This window comes from Felis catus, chromosome B4, assembly GCF_018350175.1.
Source record: "Felis catus isolate Fca126 chromosome B4, F.catus_Fca126_mat1.0, whole genome shotgun sequence".
NCBI lineage: Eukaryota > Metazoa > Chordata > Mammalia > Carnivora > Felidae > Felis > Felis catus.
The window spans coordinates 35,304,875-35,326,615 of NC_058374.1; the positions used below are offsets into that span (position 1 = coordinate 35,304,875).

General features: G+C 44.4%; 1 protein-coding gene across 1 annotated transcript; it reads left to right on the top strand.

Moving 5' to 3' along the window:
* Positions 1-3,172: 3,172 nt before the first annotated feature.
* HDHD5 (haloacid dehalogenase like hydrolase domain containing 5) lies at positions 3,173-21,396 on the top strand. The gene is made up of 8 exons (XM_003988298.5): positions 3,173-3,436; positions 9,131-9,334; positions 10,631-10,743; positions 12,555-12,648; positions 13,974-14,007; positions 16,219-16,393; positions 20,125-20,313; positions 20,502-21,396. The coding sequence occupies exons 1-8, from the start codon at positions 3,188-3,190 to the stop codon at positions 20,833-20,835; spliced, it is 1,392 nt and encodes a 463-aa protein (XP_003988347.2). The 5' UTR covers positions 3,173-3,187; the 3' UTR covers positions 20,836-21,396.
* The last annotated feature ends 345 nt before the right edge of the window (positions 21,397-21,741 follow it).

Genomic DNA, 21,741 nt, shown 5'->3' on the forward strand with positions numbered 1-21,741 from the left:
TCAGCAAGTCTTAATCACTTATCACAGATCACCATAACAATATAATAATATGAAAAATTTTGAAACATTGCAAGAATTACCAAAATGTGACGCAGAGACATGATGTGAGCAAACGCTGTTGTAAAAATGGCACTGATAGACTTGCTCAAAGCAGGGTGGCCACAAAACTTCAGTCTGCAGAAAATGCATTATCTGGGGGCACCTGGGTGGCTCAGGTGGTTGTGTTTGACTCTTGATATTGGCTCAGGTCGTGATCTTGCAGTCGTGGGATCAAGTGTTGCGTCAGGCTCTGTGCTGTCAGCACAGAGCTTGGGATCCTCTCTCTCCCTCTCTCTCTCTCTGCCCTTTCCTCGTTTATGCTCTTTCTCTCTCAAAATAAATAAATAAACATTTTATAAAATGTATTATCTGTGAAGTGCAGTAGAATGAGGCATACCTATGTAAGACTTCTGGAAATTGTACCTGTAGGGAGATGGCATACCCTTTTTTGTCTCTTTTTTCCTGATGCCTGGAATATGAACATAATATCTGGGTTTGAGCAGTTATCTTGGACCATGAAGTGGAAGCTGTGCAGTGAAGACAGTAAAGGAGCAAAACAGGAGCCTGGGTAGCTAATCAGTTGATGGAGTCACAATACCAAGCCTCACTGTTCTTTCCCAACTTAGTTTCTATGAAAGAAACAAATTTCTACTTTATTTAAGCCCTACTCTTTGGAGGTTTCTGTTACTTATAGCCAATCCTAGTCCTAACTAACACAAAGTATGTGCGTAGATATGAGCAGGCTTATGCACTCAGGTGTACATACAAATATATGTGAGCAAGTTTATAGGGACAGCAGGAGTATGGATATTCATTCATTTGCCTACTAATATTAATTGAGCACCCATCAAGTGCAAGTTACCACAATATGACCTATGAGGAAGACAAAGGTGAATCAGAGAGGCACCTTGCTCTCAAGGATTTTTCTTAATCGTTTCTGGCTTATGAACTCCTAGAGAATATAAGGAAGACTTACCAATATTTAAACACACACGCACATACACAAATACCCAGAGAGTATTAATTACAATAGCTATATCGGAACCTCCCAGATATATGTGTTCTGTCACCTTTCCTGAAACAAACCAGGCTACTTCTGATTCCTGCCAGGGATGGCTCAAGTTTCATGGAGTTCAGTGCACAGGTGGGGAAGATGGAAAGCAAAGCAGATCCAGATACAGAACACAGTGACCCAGGTTGCAAAACCTCTGGAGATGGAATAGCAGTGATTATGATATAATTGTGATCATCAAGTGTATTAGTTACCTCTTGCTGTGCAATAAATTACCCCCAAACTTACTGGCTTAAACAACAAACACTTATTATTTCCTAGTTTTTGAGGGTTAGAAATTCAAGAGTGACTTGGCTGGGTAGTTTTGTCTTACAGTTGTTCATGAGGTTTTGGCCAAGATGTCCATGAGGGTTGGAGGACCTGCCTGAAAGATGGCTTTCTTCACATGGCTATTGGTGGGGGGGCTTCAGGTTTTTATCCTGTGGGCCTTTCCAGAGAGTTGGCTTGAGTGTCTTTAAGTGTATTTGAGTGTCTTTAAGTGTATTTGACTTCCTTAGAATGAATGAGCCAAACAAGAACAAGGTAGAAAAGCCACAGTATCTTTTAGGGCCTAGCCTTGGCAATCACAGTGTTACTTCACAGTGTTACTTCTACTTCATTTTTAAAATTTATGTATTTATTAATTACTTATATTTATGCATGCTTCATTTTATTTATTAAATATGCATTAAGTCTGGGGCACCTGGGTGGCTCAGTCAGCTAAGTGTCCGACTTCAGCTCAGGTCATGATCTCACACTCCGTGAGTTTGAGCCCCGAGTAGGGCTCTGTGCTGTCAGTTCAGAGCCTGGAGCCTGCTTCGGATTCTGTGTCTTCCTCTCTCTTCTCCTCCCCCACTCATGCTCTGTCTCTATCAAAAAATGAATAAACGTTAAAAAAAATTTAAAAAAATATGCATTAAGTCCAGCCCATACTCAATAGGAGGGGAATAAACACCTTTTTAGAAGAGGATTGTCAAATAAATTGTGGACATATTTTAAAATCATTACACCAAGAAATCTTGTACCTGCTAAAGCAGTTTCTAGGTAGTTTGATAGCAGGAAGAGATTAGGAACATTTCAATCTTGGAAAGCCAAATACCCTGGCAGAGTTTATGAGTTGGGCTATGATAGGTTTAGTTAATGTGAATCAGTCTGCCAGATCCTGCTCAGTTGCACCTGAACTGACAAAATTAAGATCTTGGCCTTCAAAGTTGAAGATCAGAGGATATTGCCAACTAATCTCTGAGTTAGCACAGTCTCTGTCCATCCCTGACGCCCCCCTTGTTTCCTCTTACCTAATGCTAAATATATTGTGGACTCAGCCATTCTTGGTGTAACTATACCCAGGGGACAGATCAAAGGTCTAAAAGGGGGCATCTTACACATTTCAAATGGTACAAACAGCCGTGCTCAAAAGCAAAGGTGTTCGCTTAGTTATCTGACCCTCTTTTGGGACAGTTATTTTCTCCCTTGTATTCTAGTCCTGATTCAACCTCCCTACAAAGTGTAAGTTTGCAGGATTATTTATGCATATAGTCTCCCCAGGAATTAGCACACAGCCGGGCAGGAAGGAGGACCATAGCGAATATTTACTGAAAGACTACAAGAATGAATAATTAGTATCCTACAAGAATTCCTTGATTGGTGTTCAGGGAACTTGAACATCAAAAGAAAACTTTGCCTCTCCCTCCCCCTTGCAAATAAGGATTGATTCCCTCCACACAGTTTCTTTTCTCTCATAAAGTCACCGAAGGTTGAGGGAGCTGGGACTTCAGTCTGAAACGCATGTTCCAGGAAGTCCGCAGGTACATAGGCCGTGCATACTGGCCTGTCACCCCAAGTGTCCGTCTACTAAAGGCCAGACTTGGCCTGCGCCTCTTTGCTCCAACAGAACCCCCACCACGGCCCGCCGGGCAAGAACTTTCTGCACCTGGTTGAGTCCCGGCCCCTGTTCCTGCCGCTGCCCCTGGCCTGCCCCGCCCCGCTCGTGCTCAACTCCGTGCCCAGCTTGACTCAGAACTCAGTCACACCTCTAGCCCCAACTGGCTCGCGCCTCACCGGGCTTCCAGACACGGACACGAGACTACAACTCCCGAGATGTCTCGGGCACCGATCGGCCCGAGAGCTCCCCGGCCGCTGATTGGCTGCGCAGCGGGGACGTGGGCGGGGACGGCCGCGGGCCGTGGCGACTGTCTGCACGTGCGCGCGACGGGCGGCCGGATGGCTGTGCTCCGCAGCCTGGCGGCGGTCGGTGCGGCGCCGGGGCTCTGGTGGGGGGCGGCGCGCGCGGCGGCTGGGCTCCGGGGCCGCTGCCCCAGAAGAGGTTACGCCGCGGACTCAGCACAGGTGAGAAAGTCCAGGTTCCCACCGAGCAGGTCCTCAGGGCTGGGGATGGGGCCGGAGCCGCCGGGAGGGAGGGAGGGGCCGGGCCACTCCGGCATCCCCGGCCTCCTGGGAAATGGCTTTTACTAGGCCACTGACCTCGGTGCGCTTCGTTCTTTCCCAGAGCACGAGTGTCCCTGGCGCGTCCCGCCTCCCCCTCAGTCAGGGGATTTGCCGTGCCTTCGGCCTGAAAGAAAAGTTACTCCAGCTAGAGAATGAACAAAACAAACCCAAAACGCGCACCAGGATTGTTTCTTGGCCGTTCGCTGCTTTCGTCTCCAAAGTTACTCCGCAATTTCTGTGTTTCTGTTTTCCTGGTCAGAGTGTGATTCTTGCATTTCCTCTGTGATTTTTCAGGATGAGAATCTTTCGGTTTTGATATTTCAGCTACATTTGAAAGAGATTTGGGTACTCGCGATAGACTCCCCTCTGGGATCCGCGCCTATATAAACGGACAGCCCAGAGATAAATGTGGGTTTTGTGCGACTTTTTTACTTTGCTTCCATTCGCTTGTGGGCCGTGCTTATAATGAGCCTCTGTTACACGCAGAATGTAGGGGAAGCTCTGAGGGGCTAGAGGAAGAGAACTGGTGCAGGGTCCCCAATTTGCCCCGGTGCTTAAGTGATAATTCCACAACTTTGGAGGTAGATATAACCCTGTAGTAAGGAAGCTGAAGCTTGGAGTCAAGTTTTTAAGTACTTTTCTTTGTAAGGTCATACAGCTGGTGGACAACTGTGCCAGGACCCTAATAAGGCAGGTAGTCAGATCTGTTACCCTCACTTCCCCCTGGGCCATTTGTCTTTTTTTTTTTTTTTTTAAGAGGATCACTTCGTTTTCTAAAATCACAATTTCTGTGTGTAATGATAATATACATTTATGTAGTGCTTTCACGGTAACCCTTTGATAATTTTAAATACTTATTTTTAAAAACAGCACTTTGTGCCACACACTTCACAATTACTAATATATACAATTTTTATGACAACTCTATGAGGTAAGTACTGTTATTCCATTTTACAGATGGAGGGACTGAAGCACAGAGAGGTTAAGCAACTTTCCCAAGGGTGTACAGCTGGTAAGTGGTAGAATCCGGAATCCAGGGCAGTATGGTGCCAGAGTCCTAGCTCCTAACAGCTATGTTATCACTGTCCTCATTTTTGCATATGGAGCAGCTAAGATTCAAAGAAGTTAAGTGACTTGACTAGTGCCACAGAGCTAAAAGTGGCCATGCTGGAAGCATGGAATGAGACTATTTTGGTAAAAGGACTTTTTGTCTTATAACGATTATATTGACTCTAGCGTCTTTGCAGGTGATATTTCCAAGTGACTTTCTGATAGAGTAGAAAAAGGGAAGAAGGCATGTAGCATCAGCATTTCAGAGTACTAGCTTTAGAATTGAATCCTGCCTGTACTGTTTACTAAATGACTTAAGGCAAATTACTTAGCTTCCTAAGCTTCAATTTCTCCATCTATGTATTGAGGATATTACTTACCATGCAGTGTTTTTGTAAGAATATCTGTAGGGTATTTTCTCTGATATATGTAGGGTACTTTGCACAATGACTGGCAGATAGTAAGTTCTCTTAAATGTGGAAATGATTGGAGTAGACAGTAAAGTAGACAGTTCTAATGCTGTTGTTGAAAACATACCAAACCAATTCCAGGTTAGAAGCAAAAATACGAAGGAACATCTTAGTAGTCCCTTCACTTCAAACTAATCTTAAAACCACACATTTTGGGGCACCTGGGTAGCTCAGTTGGTTAAGTGTCTTGACTTCGGCTTAGGTCATGATCTTGCGGCCGGTGAGTTTGAGTCCTGCATCAGACTCTGACAGCTCAGATTCAGGATTCCATGCCCCTCCCCTTTCTCTGTCTGTCTGTCTGTCTGTCTCTCTCTCAAAAATAAACATTAAAAATAAAACCCAAACCTAAACCATACATTTTATCAGTGCCACAGATAAGAACTTTAGGATTTGGCCTAATACCCAGGACTAGTTAAAAACAAAAGATAACAAAACAAGTGATAGCGGAAGAAAAATCAGAACACAGATACAGAAGAGAATGAAAAGAAAAATGAAAAAAAAAAAAAAGAAAGGAGAAGGTCTCTTTCTATATAGATAACTTCGTTTAAAGAACTTAATAAACTTTATTTTTTAGAAAAGTTTTAGGTTTACAGAAAAATTGAACAGAAACTGTAGAGGAATCCTATATATATTCCCCCTTCCCCCAGTTTCCTGTGTTACTAATATCTGGGTGTTAATGTGGCACATTTGTTACAATTGTACCTTCACTTTCTTGTTACTGAGTGCTTTGTTTCCCTGTATACATTCATCTAAGGGTTGGAGGTGTATGATTACTCATTTATATAGTTAGAGGTGAGGGAGCCTTAAAGACATTGCTAAATTGTCCTGAAAAAGGTTTTCGGTAGCAGGGTCTGTGGATTCTTATTTCTAAGAGAGTAACTTTTGTGGCTATTTAGGATATGGGCATTAAAACTATGTATGGTTAAATTTTGTAGCCATCAGCACAAATGAGACATTTTATTTTTTTTTAACTATGTAAGTTTTCAAAAATCCAAAACCAATAATATGAACCCATATAACCATCTCCCAGATTTAGCAGTTAATGACAGTTTGCCACACTTGCTTTGTTTATGTTCCTCCCCTCTCTTTTTTTCCAGTGTTAAGCTTTTATTTTTTTATTTTTTGTTTTTTCCAGCTGTAAGATTTTAAAATGAATTGCTGATTTCTTATCACTTTACCCTCAGATTCTTCTGTGTGTACGTCTAAGAAAATGACATTTAAACATAACTACAATGCTGTCATACCTAACAACATTAGTAATTCCTTAATATAACTTAATATCCTATCCTTTTATTTTAATGTTTATTTTTGAGAGAGAGAGAGAGGGAGGAAGGGGCAGAGCGAGAGGGAGAGGGAGAATCCCAAGCAGGCTCCGCGCTGTCAGTGCAGAGCCCTCTGCAGGGCTTGATCCCACGACTTTGAGATCATGACCTGTGCCGAAATTGAGAGTTGGACACTTAACTGACTGAGCCACCCAGGTGCCCCCTAAACAATTTTTTTTAATTTAAGTAATCTCTTTCCTCAATGTGGGGCTTGGAGTCATGACCCGAAGGTCAAGAGTCACATGCTCCACCAACTGAGCCAGCCAGGCGTCCAAAGAATGATTTTTTTTAAAAAAAGGACAACGTTCAGAGTGCCTGATTGGCTCAGTAGGAGGAGCATGTGACTCTTTATCTCAGGGTTGTGTGTTGTAGCCCCATGTTAGGTGTAGAGATTACTAAAAAATAAATAAATAAACTTAAAAAGGACAATGTTCAACTTTATAAGTTCCAAGAAATACATATTGAGAGAGATACCATTATTTTTAAACTTTTAAATTAACCGGACCTTTGATAATTAACAAACTCTTTGATACATATGAAAATTATTATCGGCAAGCATAAAGTGCATTACCAGTGGCCGTGTAAGTTGACACGTTTTTATTTTTTTACTTTAAGCTTTAAGTTTGTTTATTTATTTTGAGAGAGAGAGAGAGAGAGAGAGAGAGAGAGAGAGAATGAGCAAGGGAGGGGCAGAGAGAGGGGGACATAGAGGATCTGAAGCAAGGAGAGCCTGATGCGGGACTTGAACCCATGAACTGTGTGTGATATCATGACTTGAGCTGAAGGCCAATGCTGAACCGACTGAGCCACCCAGGTGCCCCATTTTTATTTTATTTTAGTATTTATTTTTGAGAGAGAATGAGAGAGCGCATGTGAGTGAGCACACAAGCAGGGGAGGGGCAGAGAGAGAGAAGGAGACAGAGAATCAAAGCAGGCTCCAGACTCTAAGCTGTCAGTGCAGAGCCCAATGTGGGGCTCAAACTCATGAACCATGAGAGATCATGACCTGGGTTGAAGTTGGACGCTTAACCAACTGAGCCATCCAGGTGCCCTGATACATGTTTTTAGAAAACGTTTGTCAGTAGGTTACACATCATTAAAATGTTTGTACTCTTTTTTTTTTTAAGATTTTATTTTATTTTTAAATGTTTATTTATTTTTTAGAGGGGGGAGGGGGACAGAGATGGGGACAGAGGATCTGAAGCAAGCTCTGTACTGACAAGAAGCCTGATGTGGGGGCTTGAACTCATGAATTGTGAGATTATGACCTGAGCCAAAATCAGTCACTCAATTGACTGAGCCACCCAGGAGTCCCAAAATGTTTGCATTCTTGACTTTTTTTTTTTTTTAAGTGTATTTATTTTGAGAGCGAGAACACAAGCAGGGGAGAGGCAGAGAGAGAGAGGATCCCGAGTAGGCTCCATGCCCCAGCGTGGGGCTTGATCCCACAGACTGCGAGATCATGACCTGAGCCGAAATCAAGAGTCAGACACTTAACTGACTGGGCCACCCAGGTGCCCCTGCACTCTTGACTTATTACTCCTACTTTTATAAATCTAGCTTAAGGAAAAACCAGTAATCATGAAGAAGTTCTTTATAACATTATTCATAGTAGCAAAAATGTAGGAAAACGTAAGTATCCAAAATAGGGGGAAATATAATGTTAGTGGAGTATTCACTGAGAATTATGTAGCTAGAAATGATGTTTAGGAGATAGAACTATGTATATTGATATGGAAAGATAAATAAGAGATACCAAAAGGTATCTAAAAAAAAAGGTCAGAAGGAAAAGAAAATAAAATATAATGCCATTGTGTGTTAGTTAACAGATAAGAAGTTATTACTATAGATTTATAAAAAGTTCCTGGAAACATACAAGATAGGAAACAACACTAAGTGGAAGAAGGAGACAAGAAACTTGAGAAATTTTTTATATCATCTATAGCAATTGAATTTTTTTTTTAACTTCGTGTGTATTGTAATAAAATTGTAAAAGATGATTATGAAGGCTGTTGTCACAGATAAAAATATTTGAATGTCAAGCAAGAAGAACAGGATGTAAAATCAAACATACAAAGTGTTGTTGTAGCTATGTGATAAGCATAAGAATAGAAAAAGAAGAGTCTATGGTCATACCACCCTGAACACACCCAATCTCATCTGAAATCAGAAGCTAAGCAGGGTCAGGCCTGGTTAGTACTTGGATGGGAGAAAACAAAGAGATGAGATTGGTTATGTTAAAGTGCTGGAATGTTTTTGAATTTCTGTATTTTCCACTTAAAAATTCTTTTATATTAATTATGTAAAGATAGTTTTAACCAAATACTTATATCCTTAAAAATACATGACAAGGGACTAATTCATTTTTATAGATGGATTTGCCTTATCAGAAATCCCATGTCCTCATTTTATTTATTTATTTTTTTTAATGTTTATTTATTTTTGATAGAGACAGAGCATGAGCAGGCAAGGGGCAGAGAGAGGGAGACACAGAATCTGAAGCAGCTCCAGGCTCTGAGCTGTCAGCACAGAGCCCGACGCAGGGCTCGAACTCACAAACCACAAGATTATGACCTGAGCTGAAGTCAGATGCTTAACCGGTTGAGCCACCCAGGCGCCCTCCATGTCCTCATTTTCTATTCAAAGCTCTAGGTGACCTGAGGATAATGAGGCACACCACTTTATAAGGGTCTTTTCCTTCTTCCCCTTTGCCTCTTGACTCACGCTGTGGTGATTCTCTTTCCACTGTGCAGAGCGCACCCACTTTTGGGTTCCTGTTGGACATCGATGGAGTGCTGGTGCGGGGTCACAGAGTGATCCCTGCTGCTCTGGAAGCATTCCGTAGGTTGGTGAACTCTCATGGGCAGCTACGGGTGCCCGTGGTCTTTGTCACGAATGCTGGGAACATCTTACAACAGAGCAAAGCCCAGGAGCTGTCAGCCCTGCTGGGGTTCAAGGTGAGGCAGGTGGAGACATGGAAGCCCAAAGACGTGGTTCTGGTGGCACCCCCCTTCCAACTCTAAGCTGCCTTTCCTGGGTTCGGGCAGTGTTGCATAGCCCTCGGGCATGGCCAGTTGGGTCAGTACTAGAAAATAACTTGAAGTTCAAGCTTAGACTCATGAGTAGAGCCTCATCAGCATGGGCATTTTTTTATATATCATTATGCGTTGAGCACAAAAATCCTGCCCATGGATTAAATAGTTTCAGTCTGCTGTCTTTATATCCATTTCTTTTCTAGGCACCAGGATTGTCTGTTTTGGATTGTCAGCCCCTGGAAAGCAAGGGTCACATTTTCCTAAATCTCTGTATACCAGGTGGCACTCTTGTTTCTCATAAATAAGTTGTATACAACTGAATGAACACTGTCCCCCAAAAGCAGTCCCTTTTTGCCCATTTGGAGCTCCACTTGGTATATCAACATTGACACATCCTTCTTTGTTTTTTTGTTTTTTTTTTCAACGTTTATTTATTTTTGGGACAGAGAGAGACAGAGCATGAATGGGGGAGGGGCAGAGAGAGAGGGAGACACAGAATCGGAAACAGGCTCCAGGCTCCGAGCCATCAGCCCAGAGCCCGACGCGGGGCTCGAACTCACGGACCGCGAGATCGTGACCTGGCTGAAGTCGGACGCTTAACCGACTGCGCCACCCAGGCGCCCCAACACATCCTTCTTTGTTAAGGGTGGATTTAGTTTTTGGAAACAGCCCTTTGGAACCAAAAGAATAAATAAAGTGGCTGATTGACTGGGTTCAACATTGCTTGGGGGTGAATGCAGAGCAAAAGAGTACAACTGGTTCCCTTCTGTGCCTTCCAGAGAGGGTTCCAAAAACATTGTGAATATTGGCTGCATTGTTGGAGTTTGTATTATATAAATGTTAAAAAGTTAAGTCTTTAAGTAGAACTGAAAACAGAAAGTCAAAGTCAGAGGCATATTTCTGTGACAATGACAAAGAACATGCACATAAACCCTGTGGTCTCCAGTTGGAGGAACTGAGAACAGGTTTGGTGAGTGGTCAGAACCCACGACTAATGGCATTTCCTGCTTGTTTGTTTTTTGTGGCAAGAGCCAAAGTAGGTTCTTTTCACACCTGTTTGGGTAGTGTCTAGAAGTGTCCGGGTGCCAGAAAAGGCTGCCCCCACCTTTTTTCTGCACAGATTTTTTTCCTTTCTAAGTGAAAGAAGCCACCTATCTCCCCATTATTTTCAACTGTTGTGTCACCTCTGCTGTCCTCTGTCTTTGGCTGTCTGTACAGGTGGAGCCAGACCAAGTCATTCTCTCTCACAGCCCCATGAAGCTCTTCTCCCAATATCACAACAAGCGGATGCTGGTGTCTGGGCAGGGGCCCCTGGTGGAAAATGCCCGAGTGTATCCTTTTGGTGATTCTTGCTCTGGCTGAAGAGGAGAGGACAGGACTGGAGTTTTCCTTCCATGGCTGAGGGGGGACCATAGTGAGGTGTTCTGACTGCATGGTGCCAGAGCTTATGGGATATGTGGTAGGCTCTGGAGGGAGGGAGGATGGCTCCCAGGTATGGCCGGTCCTGGTTCCTGATAGTTTCCAAAAGCCAGCCCACTGAATTGGAATCTACTGGGGAGCTTAAAATACAGGTTCTTGGGGGCACTTGGGTGGCTCACTTGGTTAAGTGCCTGATTTTGGCTCAGGTCATGATCTCACAGTTTATGGGTTCAAGCCCCGCATCAGGCTGTATGCTGACAGCTCAGAGCCTGGAGTCTGCTTCTTGGATTCTGTGTCTCCCTTCCCTCTCTCTCTCTGCCCCTCCCCTGCTCATGCTTTCTTTCTTTCAAAAATAAATAAACTTAAAAAATATATATATAGATTCTTGGTTTACTAGGTCTGAGATTAAAAATCAGCAATCTGTATGTTAAAAGAGAAAACTAATTAGGTTTGGGAACGACTGCTCTAGCGTTGTTCTTTGGGGTGCTCAATCAACTTATCAACTAATATCTACAGTGAACCTTTTGGGTGTGTGTACACTCAAGAGGCAGAAGACTTGGTCCCTGTACTCAAGCAGCTTATTCATTTGCTCATTTTGTGAACCTGTGTTGAGCACTTCCTCTGTACCAGCCCTGTGCTGTGTGCTCTGCAGGGGCAGGGAGACCAAGAGAAGCACATGGGGCTGTGTCTTCCTCAAAAGGTTCATGCTTGAGGAGGTAGGAGTAGCACACCCAGAAAGGATGCAGGAGTGTTTAAGATGATACATGATTGAAGACCAAGGAGTGCAGTACAGGTTCTGAGAGTCACAGGTGTTGGGAAGGGAGGATCTGGGAGTGGGAATGACTGGTGGCTTCATGGAGGGATGTGGCTGTGCCACGGGAGATGGTTACGGTTTTCCATGCGGGGAAGGAGGTAAGGATGCTGAAGAGAGCAGGGAAGACATGGATCCCCAAAGCAGGAGATTGGATTGGGACAGGGTGGGGAATGAGAAGAGGAAGAGTGGTGTCTCGGAAAGGAAACCTCAGAAGTAAGGGCAAGAGGCCAGCGAACTTACTTATGTGGGCAGGAGAGTCATTGCAGGTGTTGTTGCTGTTGGGGTGATCTAATGGAAGCATTTTTGAGAGATTCATTTTGAAAGTAATCTGAAACCATGCCCAGTTAAGATTTTAAGTGGGAATTGAGGGCAAGAAAATGGAGGCAGGTCTTGGAGAGGTGAGGTTGGTTGGCACTGGCATTCCACTCTTCGTGGCCTCCCCAAACTGTCTGAATCTGGCTTCTCCTCAAGAGTTAGCTCACGTCTGACTTCTCTAGACTCTGTCCAGCTACCAGCCTGCTGAGGAGTCTCCTCTTTTGAACTCAACACATGTGGCAGCACTGTTCACAGAGTGCTGGTTTAAATGGGCCCTGGGCATGTAGTGAGCTTGAGGCCAGAGATTCTTGTGTGCTTCTGTGCCCTGGTAGTGCCCAGCATAGGACCTGGCACCGGAGTGTGCCCAGTGACCACCGATGCATTCAGTGATGGTGTGCATACATGCTCTGCCTGTGCAGTCATGGCTTGTCCTCCAGGATTGCCATGGGCCTTGCGGGGCTGTGTCTGGGCTCTCACTGGTTTACTCCTGTCTGGGGATTGGGTGGACTACTTTGGTTGGGACTGTGTTGGTTCCCCTCACCTTAGAGGCATCTCCCAGAAGTGTCCAGCTTTGCTTTCCTAATCTTGCTGTAGACTGGGCTTTGAGAATGTGGTTACTGTGGATGAGCTGCGAATGGCCTTTCCTGTGCTTGACATGGTGGATCTCCAGCGGCGGCCAAAGACCACGGTAATAATGAGCATGCTCCTGGGTGTCTTGTGTTGTCCTCTTATTCCCCACATGGGTTCTTCTTACCAGCCTTGCAACCCCTCCCACTAAGAACTTCATCTTATCCATCTTGGAGAGGCATATCTGGCCAAGGATTTTGTTCCCCAGATACACAAGGATGGCCCAGAAGAGCAACTGGCTCCTAAGGGCTTTCCTTTCTGCATCGTTTGTAATTAGCTGAGAATCCCTTTCAAAGCCTTAGCATTTCCAGTGAGGAGTTTTATATTTTACCAACTGGCTTTTTGAGTGTTGCTTGGGAGAATCATTAACCTTTGTGAAATTAATCATTGCTGCTACTTTATACTGAAGCTTGCTGTGGAAAGTTGTCCTTATGAGAAACAGCTTGCTTTTAAAAGTAACCAGCAACTCTAAGTATGTCCATATTCCTTGTGGGTTTGGCTCTTATTTGAACCACTGGTTTGACTTGTTATCTCTTCTGATCACTAGTTACGGAGCCTCTCGTTGATCTTTTAGAGTATGACTGCCCGCCCTTGATGGCCTTTGGCCCCCCTTTCTCATGTGAACTCTATGTCATATGGCCTACAGTTTAAGTCAAACCACTGTCAAAATATGGAAAAATGTAGTTATAAACAAACAAGCTTAACTTTTGTTTATGTAGCCTTAGTCCTTTCTCTGGAACTTTCTGATTGAATAGAGCACTTCATTGCCTTTGAAAGCTTTCTTCTAGGACCATGCAAATTATGTGGAGAACTCGAATGTCAGAGTTGGAACAGATCTTAGAGCAGCTCAGAGACTGAGCCCCGTGCGGAGGAAGGGACCTGCCCCAGGTCACATAGCTGGTTAGTAGTAGCGCCAGGACTAATAGTCTAGAAAAGGAACGGACTCCAGGAGATAGGTAAACTGAAGACTCCTGCCTCCTCATTTCATGTTGAGAGAAATGGTCCATCATGCCCTGATGGCCTTCCTTTTCTCCATAGGCTTACCTTCACTTGAGCTACCTGATTCTAGACTCTTGCTTGGCTTATAACTTACCTCCTGTCCTGAAGAAGGACAGCTGACTAGCCCTTCCTCCTGGGAGACTTTCATATGTGGGTTCCCTCAGACTGTTCTGTGGTAGCCCTGCTCTTTCTCTCTTTACTTTTCTTTGTAAATTTTCTTCCTCAGTCCTACCTGGCTTCTCCTTGGCTTGGACTAGGCCTGGGGGTGGTCTTTGATCTGTCTAAAGTGTGTCTTTCCTCCTGCTACTCCTTGAAACTGGTTGTGTGGCTGTCTGGTAGTGGACTGCGACTGTGGCATTAATGGGCCTATTCTTTGTCTCTTGGCAGCCCCTTCTAAGGAACGACTTCCCTGCCATTGAAGGTAATGAGGTCCTCTGCTGGGATGGATAGGCGTGGCTCTGGGTGCTTCTCCTTTTGGCCCTCCATGCTGTCCTAGTGCCGCTCTGTGCCTACAGACTGGTAGGGTTGCTAGGGGCGTTGGATGTCAGGTCGTCTGGGTTCTAGTCTCAGATCTGCCACTTACTACCTCTGAGACATTTGTTTTTAATCTTTCCTTCCCCATGTCACTTGCCTTAGTATTCCAGAAAAATTGTAAGTGTAGAAAACCTTAGCATGGAAAGGCCCCCAGAGGTTATCTAAACCAGCGTTTCACAGCTCCATTAAACCCAGTTCTCCCTTGTATAACAAAAATACCATAATGTCCTCTTTACTACTCTGCAGTGAAGTTCACTGATACTGTATATTAATTGAATACATACTGAATAATACTGTATATTAAAAATTAACTAGTTCAACATAAGCCCTATTTATGTATATATGTATGTATGTATGTATGTATGTATGTATGTATGTATTTTGGGAGAGAGTGCGTGAGTCGGGGAGGGGCAGAGAGAGGGAGAGAGAGAATCCCAAGCAGGCTCCGCACCATCAGTGCAGAGCCCAATGCGTGGCTTGAGACCACGAACCATGAGATCATGACCTGAACCAAAGTCAGACACTTAACTGACTGAACCACCTAGCTGCCCCTAAAGCCCTAATTGTAAGAGGGAGAGATAAAACAAATATTTTTTAGTAAGGTAATATGTACTTCAACATGTAAATGATTATTCAAGAAGACATAATAAAGTAGTGAAATAATAATACAAAACATGGAATCACCATGAATGTTACAGCTACAAATGCAGCCTGATATAAGTGTGATAGGTGTGATATAGGTGTGTTTTATTTGTGACTCAGAAATTAGGGGCAGCATTGTCATTGGTGAAGTGATTTTCCAAAATAGGGAACAGCTATTGGTAAAGTTTTGGAAAGATAAAGTGCAGTCTTTTCTTGACTTACATGATAGTTGCATTTTTGGAAAATGAGTGTGTATGAAAACTCTACCAAAAAATACTTTATGTTTACATGTAGAATTAAATTAGGGCTTAAGCTCAATTAATTATAAATAGGTTTTTCACCTTTGTGAATGTCAGATGGAACACTCAAATGTTAATAGGGGCCAGTTTTTGATTGTTTAGTAGGAGTGTCCTGAGCATCTAGCATTCTTGGCCCCCTCCCATGATCCCTTGCCATGATCATTACAATTAAAATACATCCTCCAGGGGTGTCTGGGTGACCTAGTCAGTTAAGAAACCAACTTCTGCTCAGGTCATGATCTCACAGTTTGTGGGTTTGAGCCCCGTGTTGGGCTCTGTGCTGACAGCTCAGAGCCTGGAGCCTGCTTCGGGTTCTGCGTCTCCCTCTCTCTCTGCTCTTCCCCCACTCGCTTGCTCTCTCTCTCTCTCTCTCTCTCTCTCTCTCTCTAAAAAATAATAAATAAACATAAAAAATAAAATACACCCTCCAGTTTCTAGAACACCTCCCTAGGGGGTAGTACTTCCCCCTTGAGACCACCGGTTTTGTTCAGTCGCTGGCCTTGTAGCTTATATTGGCAGCTACCATTTGCTAAGTGCTGTGTGTCCAGCATGGGTTAAGTGCTTTATTACATCATTTTTATCCTAAACAATAGTAGGTATTGTTATTACATACTTGGGAAGGCCGAGGCTTAGAGAAGGTAAATAACTTGCCCACATTCACAAAGGAAAATTAACAGGGACTTGGAATGCAGGTCTGTGTCACTCTGGATCCCCCTGTCCTAGCTGTTAGGTTTACAGGCCTCTGGGGCTCAGAGAGAAGTGGCTGAGGAAGATGAGCCCTTTGCCAGGTACTTGTGAGTGAGGTGGTCAGGAGAGCATTAGTCCATCGGAGGAAGCAGGCTTGAGACTTGGCTGCTGGTTTTCTTTGTTTTCACCTCTTCTGTGAAGTACTGGCGAATACAAGTGAAAGTGGGAGCCCTTAGGAAGTGCCTTCCTGGGTCCTGGGCTTTGTTCACCTTGGTGAATGGGTGAGTGGCTCTTTGAAGGCTGGTTCTGGGAACTGTGCCCTTGCAGGGGTGTATACTGTGGAGGAAGAGCTTGTGGTTGGGTGGTGCCAGCTGGCATCAGCTGGCCTTCTAAGGGCCTTCCTCCTGCCAGCCACAGAGGGCAGGCAGAGTGCCCTGCAACCCTCACCTCCATGCCTTTACTCTTTAAAGGGGTACTCCTCCTTGGGGAGCCAATCCGCTGGGAGACCAGCCTGCAGCTGATCATGGATGTCCTTCTCAGCAATGGGAACCCTGGGACTGGTCTGGCAACAGCCCCCTATCCCCATCTTCCTGTCCTGGCCAGCAACATGGATCTCCTTTGGATGGCTGAAGCCAGGATGCCCAGGTGAGGACACAGAGTCTCGGGGTTTGACTGTGGTGGCCACTGCCATCTGTTGCCTGGGTGGTCCTGCTGACAGTTTCCTACCATCTGGGCGGTCAGTACTCTGAGTGGTCAGACCCCTGCCTGAGCAGAACCCATATTTGTCACAGAAACTTAATCTTCTGGGAGGATTTTCAATGGGTCACTTCTAATTATTAAATGAAAAGTATAGCTTACAGAACATTGAAGATATGTTGAGATGATCTTTAACGCATGATCTTTGCCCTCCAGAATCTTAACAGAACATGTTATTTTTTTTAAGATTTTTATTTTTTTTAAGTTTATATATTTTATTTTCAGAGGGAGAGAGAGAGAGGGAGAGAGAATCCCTAGCAGGCTCTGCACTGTGAGCCCAGAGCCTGATGTGGGGTTTGAACTCACGAGCTGTGAAATCATGACCTGAGCCAAAATCAAGTCGGATACTTAACTGACTGAGCAACCCAAGTACCCCTTTTTTAAGATTTTTTATTTTTTAAAGTAATCGCTATCCCCAACGTGAGGCTTGAGCTCATGACCCCTAGACCAAGAGTTGTGCACTCCACCGACTGAGCCAGCTGGGCTCCTCCAGAACATGCTGTGTTTGCCTATGGAGCCCAAATGATGGATGACTTCTGAGGCCAGCAGTACAGCTGCTCCTTGCATTGTCCCTGTAGCACGAGTTCTTTGTTGTTTCTTTCTGCCCTTAAGATGTAGGGCAGGGTATGCAATAATTATTCTGATGATTGTGTAGGCCAGAGAGCTTGAGACCCAGTGGGTAAGTGACTTTCTCAAAGGCACATTGATATTGAGCAGGCCCATGTTCTCTCCTCAGCTGTTTAAACCTCATCTGGCGTGTCCTTTTTGGAGGCTAAGAACAGTCTAGGCAGCGCTTTTCCTAGCCCTTGAGGGCCTTCCTGGAAGGGCAGCTATGGCTATTGTGTACTGTATGGCTGCTCTTAATCTGCAGGCCCAAAGTCTAGAGTTTTCTTTCTCTGCTACTTACTGATTCCCAGTGCACTCTGTGAGTGATCCATCAACAGAGGGCAGCAGGCCCAACACTTGATGCGACTGAAGTCATGTCACTCATTAACTTCAAAGAGATGAGTGTTACAAGTGTTCCCTTGTTACTTTAAAAGATATATTTCTGCAGGGGCACTTGTGTGGCTCAGTCGGTTAAGCATCCAACTCTTGATTTTGTCTCAGTTCATGATCTCACAATATGAGATCGAGCCCTGCATTGGGGCTCTGAGCTGAGCATGGAGCCTTTTTAGGATTCTCTTTCTGTCTCTCTCTGTCTGCCCCCACTTGTGCTTTCTCTTTCTCTCTCAAAATAAATAAATATTTTATAAAACGTATATTTCTGCATGCTGAGGTTAGATATTTTTTCTGAAGTATTCTTCCTATAGTTAGTGTGTGCTGACACTAGGTGAGAGGGGTTTGGTTATGTAGGCTGGAATTGAATAGCCAGGGGCAAATTTCAGTTTATAAACTAAATTTGAGATTGATTTTCTTTCTTTTTTTTTTGTTAAGTGTTTTTATTTATTTATTGAAAGAGAGCGTGTGCAAGGGAGGGGCAGAGAGGGAGGGAGAGAGAGAATCCCAAGCAGGTTCTGCACTGTCAGTACAGAGCCCAACGCAAGGCTTGAACTTGTAAACTGTGAGATAATGAACTGAAACCAAGAGTCGGACACTTAACTGACTAAGCCACCCAGGCACCCCGAGATTAATTTTCATTCAGTAATTTAAAAATTGAAAATAAAATTTGTCACATAAATAAGTGACACTGAAATACAAGTTTGTTTTTTAATTATTATTTTTAAATTTTCTTTTTTTTTTAATATATAATTTATTGTCAAGTTAGCTAACATACAGAGTGTACAGTGTGCTCTTGGCTTTGGGGGTAGATTCCCATGGTTCATTGCTTACATACAACACCCAGTGCTCATCCCAACAAGTGCCTTCCTCAATGCCCATCACCCATTTTCCCAGCCCCCATCAACGCTCAGTTTGTTCTCTGTATTTGAGTCTCTTATGGTTTGCCTCCCTCTGTAACTTTTTTTTCCCTTTCCCTTCCCCCATGGTGTTCTTTTTTTTTTTTTTTTTTTTTTCAACGTTTATTTTTTTGGGGACAGAGAGAGACAGAGCATGAACGGGGGAGGGGCAGAGAGAGAGGGAGACACAGAATCGGAAACAGGCTCCAGGCTCCGAGCCATCAGCCCAGAGCCCAACGCGGGGCTCGAACTCACGGACCGCGAGATCGTGACCTGGCTGAAGTCGGACGCTTAACCGACTGTGCCACCCAGGCGCCCCATCCCTTCCCCCATGGTGTTCTGTTAACTTTCTCAAGTTCCACATATGAGTGAAAATATATGATATCTGTCTTTCTCTGACTGACTTCTTTCACTTAGCATAATACCCTCTAGTTCCATCCACGTGGTTGCAAATGGCAAAATTTCATTCTTTCTCATTGCCAAGTAGTATTCCATTGTATGGATATACCACATCTTCTTTATTCATCCGTTGATGGACTTTTGGGCTGTTTCTATACTTTGGGTATTGTTGAAAGTGTTGTTGTAAACATTGGGGTAACATGTGCCCCTAGGCACCAGCACTCCTGTATCCTTTGGATAAATTCCTAGTAGTGCTATTGTTAGGTCGTAGGGAATTCTGTTTTTAATTTTTTGAGGAACCTTCACACTTTTCCCTAGTGGCTGCACCAGTTTGCATTCCCATCAGCAGTGCAAGAGGGTTCTTGTTTCTCCACATCCTTGCCAGCATCTGTTGTTTCCTGAGTTGTTATTTTAGTCACTCTGACTGGTGTGAGGTGGTATCTCAATGTGGTTTTGATTTGTGAAATACAACTTTAATATGTTGGACAGTATCTGTTAAGATTTGGTTTAGCAGCCAGGGATGAAAACCCAAAACAAAAGTGTCTTAAACAAGATAGAAGTTTCTTTCTCATGTTAAAGAAGTATGCGGTAAGCAGTCCAGGGCTTGTGTGGAAGTCCCACCTATCTGGGACAGGCTCCCTCTGTCTTCCTGCTGTGCAATCCTTGGCTCTTCACAGCATAATCCAAAATGGCTGCCTGAACTCCAGGCGCCATATCAGCATTCCAGGCAGCAGGAAGGAGTGGGGAAGGATGGAACAATTTTATACTCCCCAATTTTACACTTGCTAATAGTTTAGCCCAGCACTTCTGATTTCATTGACTCTTTGCCTGTAGCTTATTCACATGGCTGCTCACCTCACTGCAGTGGAGGCAAGTGGAGGCAAGGGAGTACTTTTTACATCGGGTCACAATATGGTAAGCTGCAAATTGCCACTGAGAAAGAAGGGGAGAATGGCAACCAGTAGTCTCCACAAATTTAAAGCTGAATTTAAACTTCAGTTTGTTGAGTCTTGACTGCTTGGGTTGTAATCCTAGCTCTGCCATGTTGGGCAAGTTACTTAATCTTTATGCCTCAGTCTTCTCACTGTAAATGAGGAGAATGACTGCTCTTTCATGAGGTTATTCTGAGAGGTAAGTGTGATATGCCATCTCTAGTGCTCAACAAATGTTAGTAGATAACAGCAGGTCATAAAAATAGGTAATGTCATTCTTACTAGAAATAAGTTCACTTACCTGTCACCAACCGGGTGCTGGAGTGAAAGGTATAGGGTCCTGCTTGGGGCCTGTGAGGGGAGGCCTGAACTGCTGAGCTCTCTTCTCTGACAGGTTTGGCCATGGCACCTTTTTGCTGTGCCTGGAAACCATTTACCGAAAAATGACGGGCAAAGAGCTGCAATACGAAGGCCTGATGGGCAAACCCAGCGTCCTCACTTACCAGTATGCAGAGGACCTGATCAGGCAGCAGGCGGAGAGGCGGGGCTGGGTGGCCCCCATTCGGAAACTCTATGCTATTGGGTAAGTGCTGCTCCAGCTTCTCATCCCTTTCAAGACTCCCCCTGCTCTTCCTCCATACCTGATCACTCCCTTGTTTCCTTGTATCAAATGCACGCCAGTTCCACAGCTGTCCTTCGCTCTGTTTACCTTGTAACACTGAACTGGGTTTTTTTTTCTCTTTCCTTTTCTGGTATGGCTACCCCTGCCAGTGATAATCCTATGTCTGATGTCTACGGTGCCAACCTGTTCCACAAGTACCTGCAGATGGTGAAGCATGATGGGGCAGAGAAGCAGGGGGCTGGTGGCTTGTGGAGGCAACGACCCTCAGCAACGCAGAGCTGCGCCTCTATCCTGGTGTGCACTGGTGTGTACAATCCCAAGGGTCCAGAGCCTACCCAGCCTGTCCAGGGTGCAGAGGAGGCTCCATTCCACGGGCACCGGGACTTCAGCTTCAGCCCGGGGCTCATGGAGGCATCCCACATCGTGAATGATGTGAACGAGGCGGTGCAGCTGGTTTTCCACAAGGAGGGTTGGATTTTATAGTGAGGGCTGTGCATTGGAGGCAAGGGGGCAGGAGGGGCCCTGGAACATTACGGGAGTCCTGTTGACTAGCTTCTGGCCCAGATCGCTGGGCATCAAGTCAGGGCTGCTTCCTGTAACACTTTCTGCCGCCCCACGGGGTGTTATTAACTGGTCACTTAGAAGAAGACACTGTTTTTCTTCTCCTGCTGGGCAATAGCCACAGAATTGTATCTGGGTAGCATTTTGGGTAGAACAGTCAGGATTTTCTGGGCTCAGTTCCTGTCTGATTCTCCTGGCAGTCTGACCTCAGGCTAGTTCCTTTACCTCTGTGCCTCAGTTTCATCTCTCATTTCAGTAGGGACTTCTGAAAAAAGGGGAAGTGGTAGGAAATAATGTGGAAATTTCTACAGAGCCTTGCCTGCATTGAAGGCACTACTACTACTACTGTGTCACTGCATGCCAGCAAGGTATGTTGCTAACACTAAGATACTGCTTTTTATTGTATTTTAGCTTATTGCCCAGAGACTTCTGGGCTTATTTTTTTTAATTGAAATAATCATAATAAAAATTCATTATGCTGTCTATTGTGAAGTGCTTCTTGGAAGGTACTAGAAAGTCCGGTGGGGGAAGAGTAGTGGGTGAGCAATGTGGGTGATCTTGAAGCAAAGAGATTGGTGCCATTTTGCTCCCATAAGGTGCTAATGTCTCTGCTTTCCTACCTCTGTTCTCCCTCCCACCACCAACCCACCCCCGACCTGCAAAGCCTGAGTCTGTCTAGGAATTAGTTATGCCCAGGCTTTGGTATGTACTTGGCAACTTCTCTGATACGGAAAAAAAAGATCTCGCTTATGGTTTGTTCAGAAAGAACAAATCACACAGAATCCTGTGTGATTCTGGAAAGAATGTGTTTCTTATATTCCTTCCTCT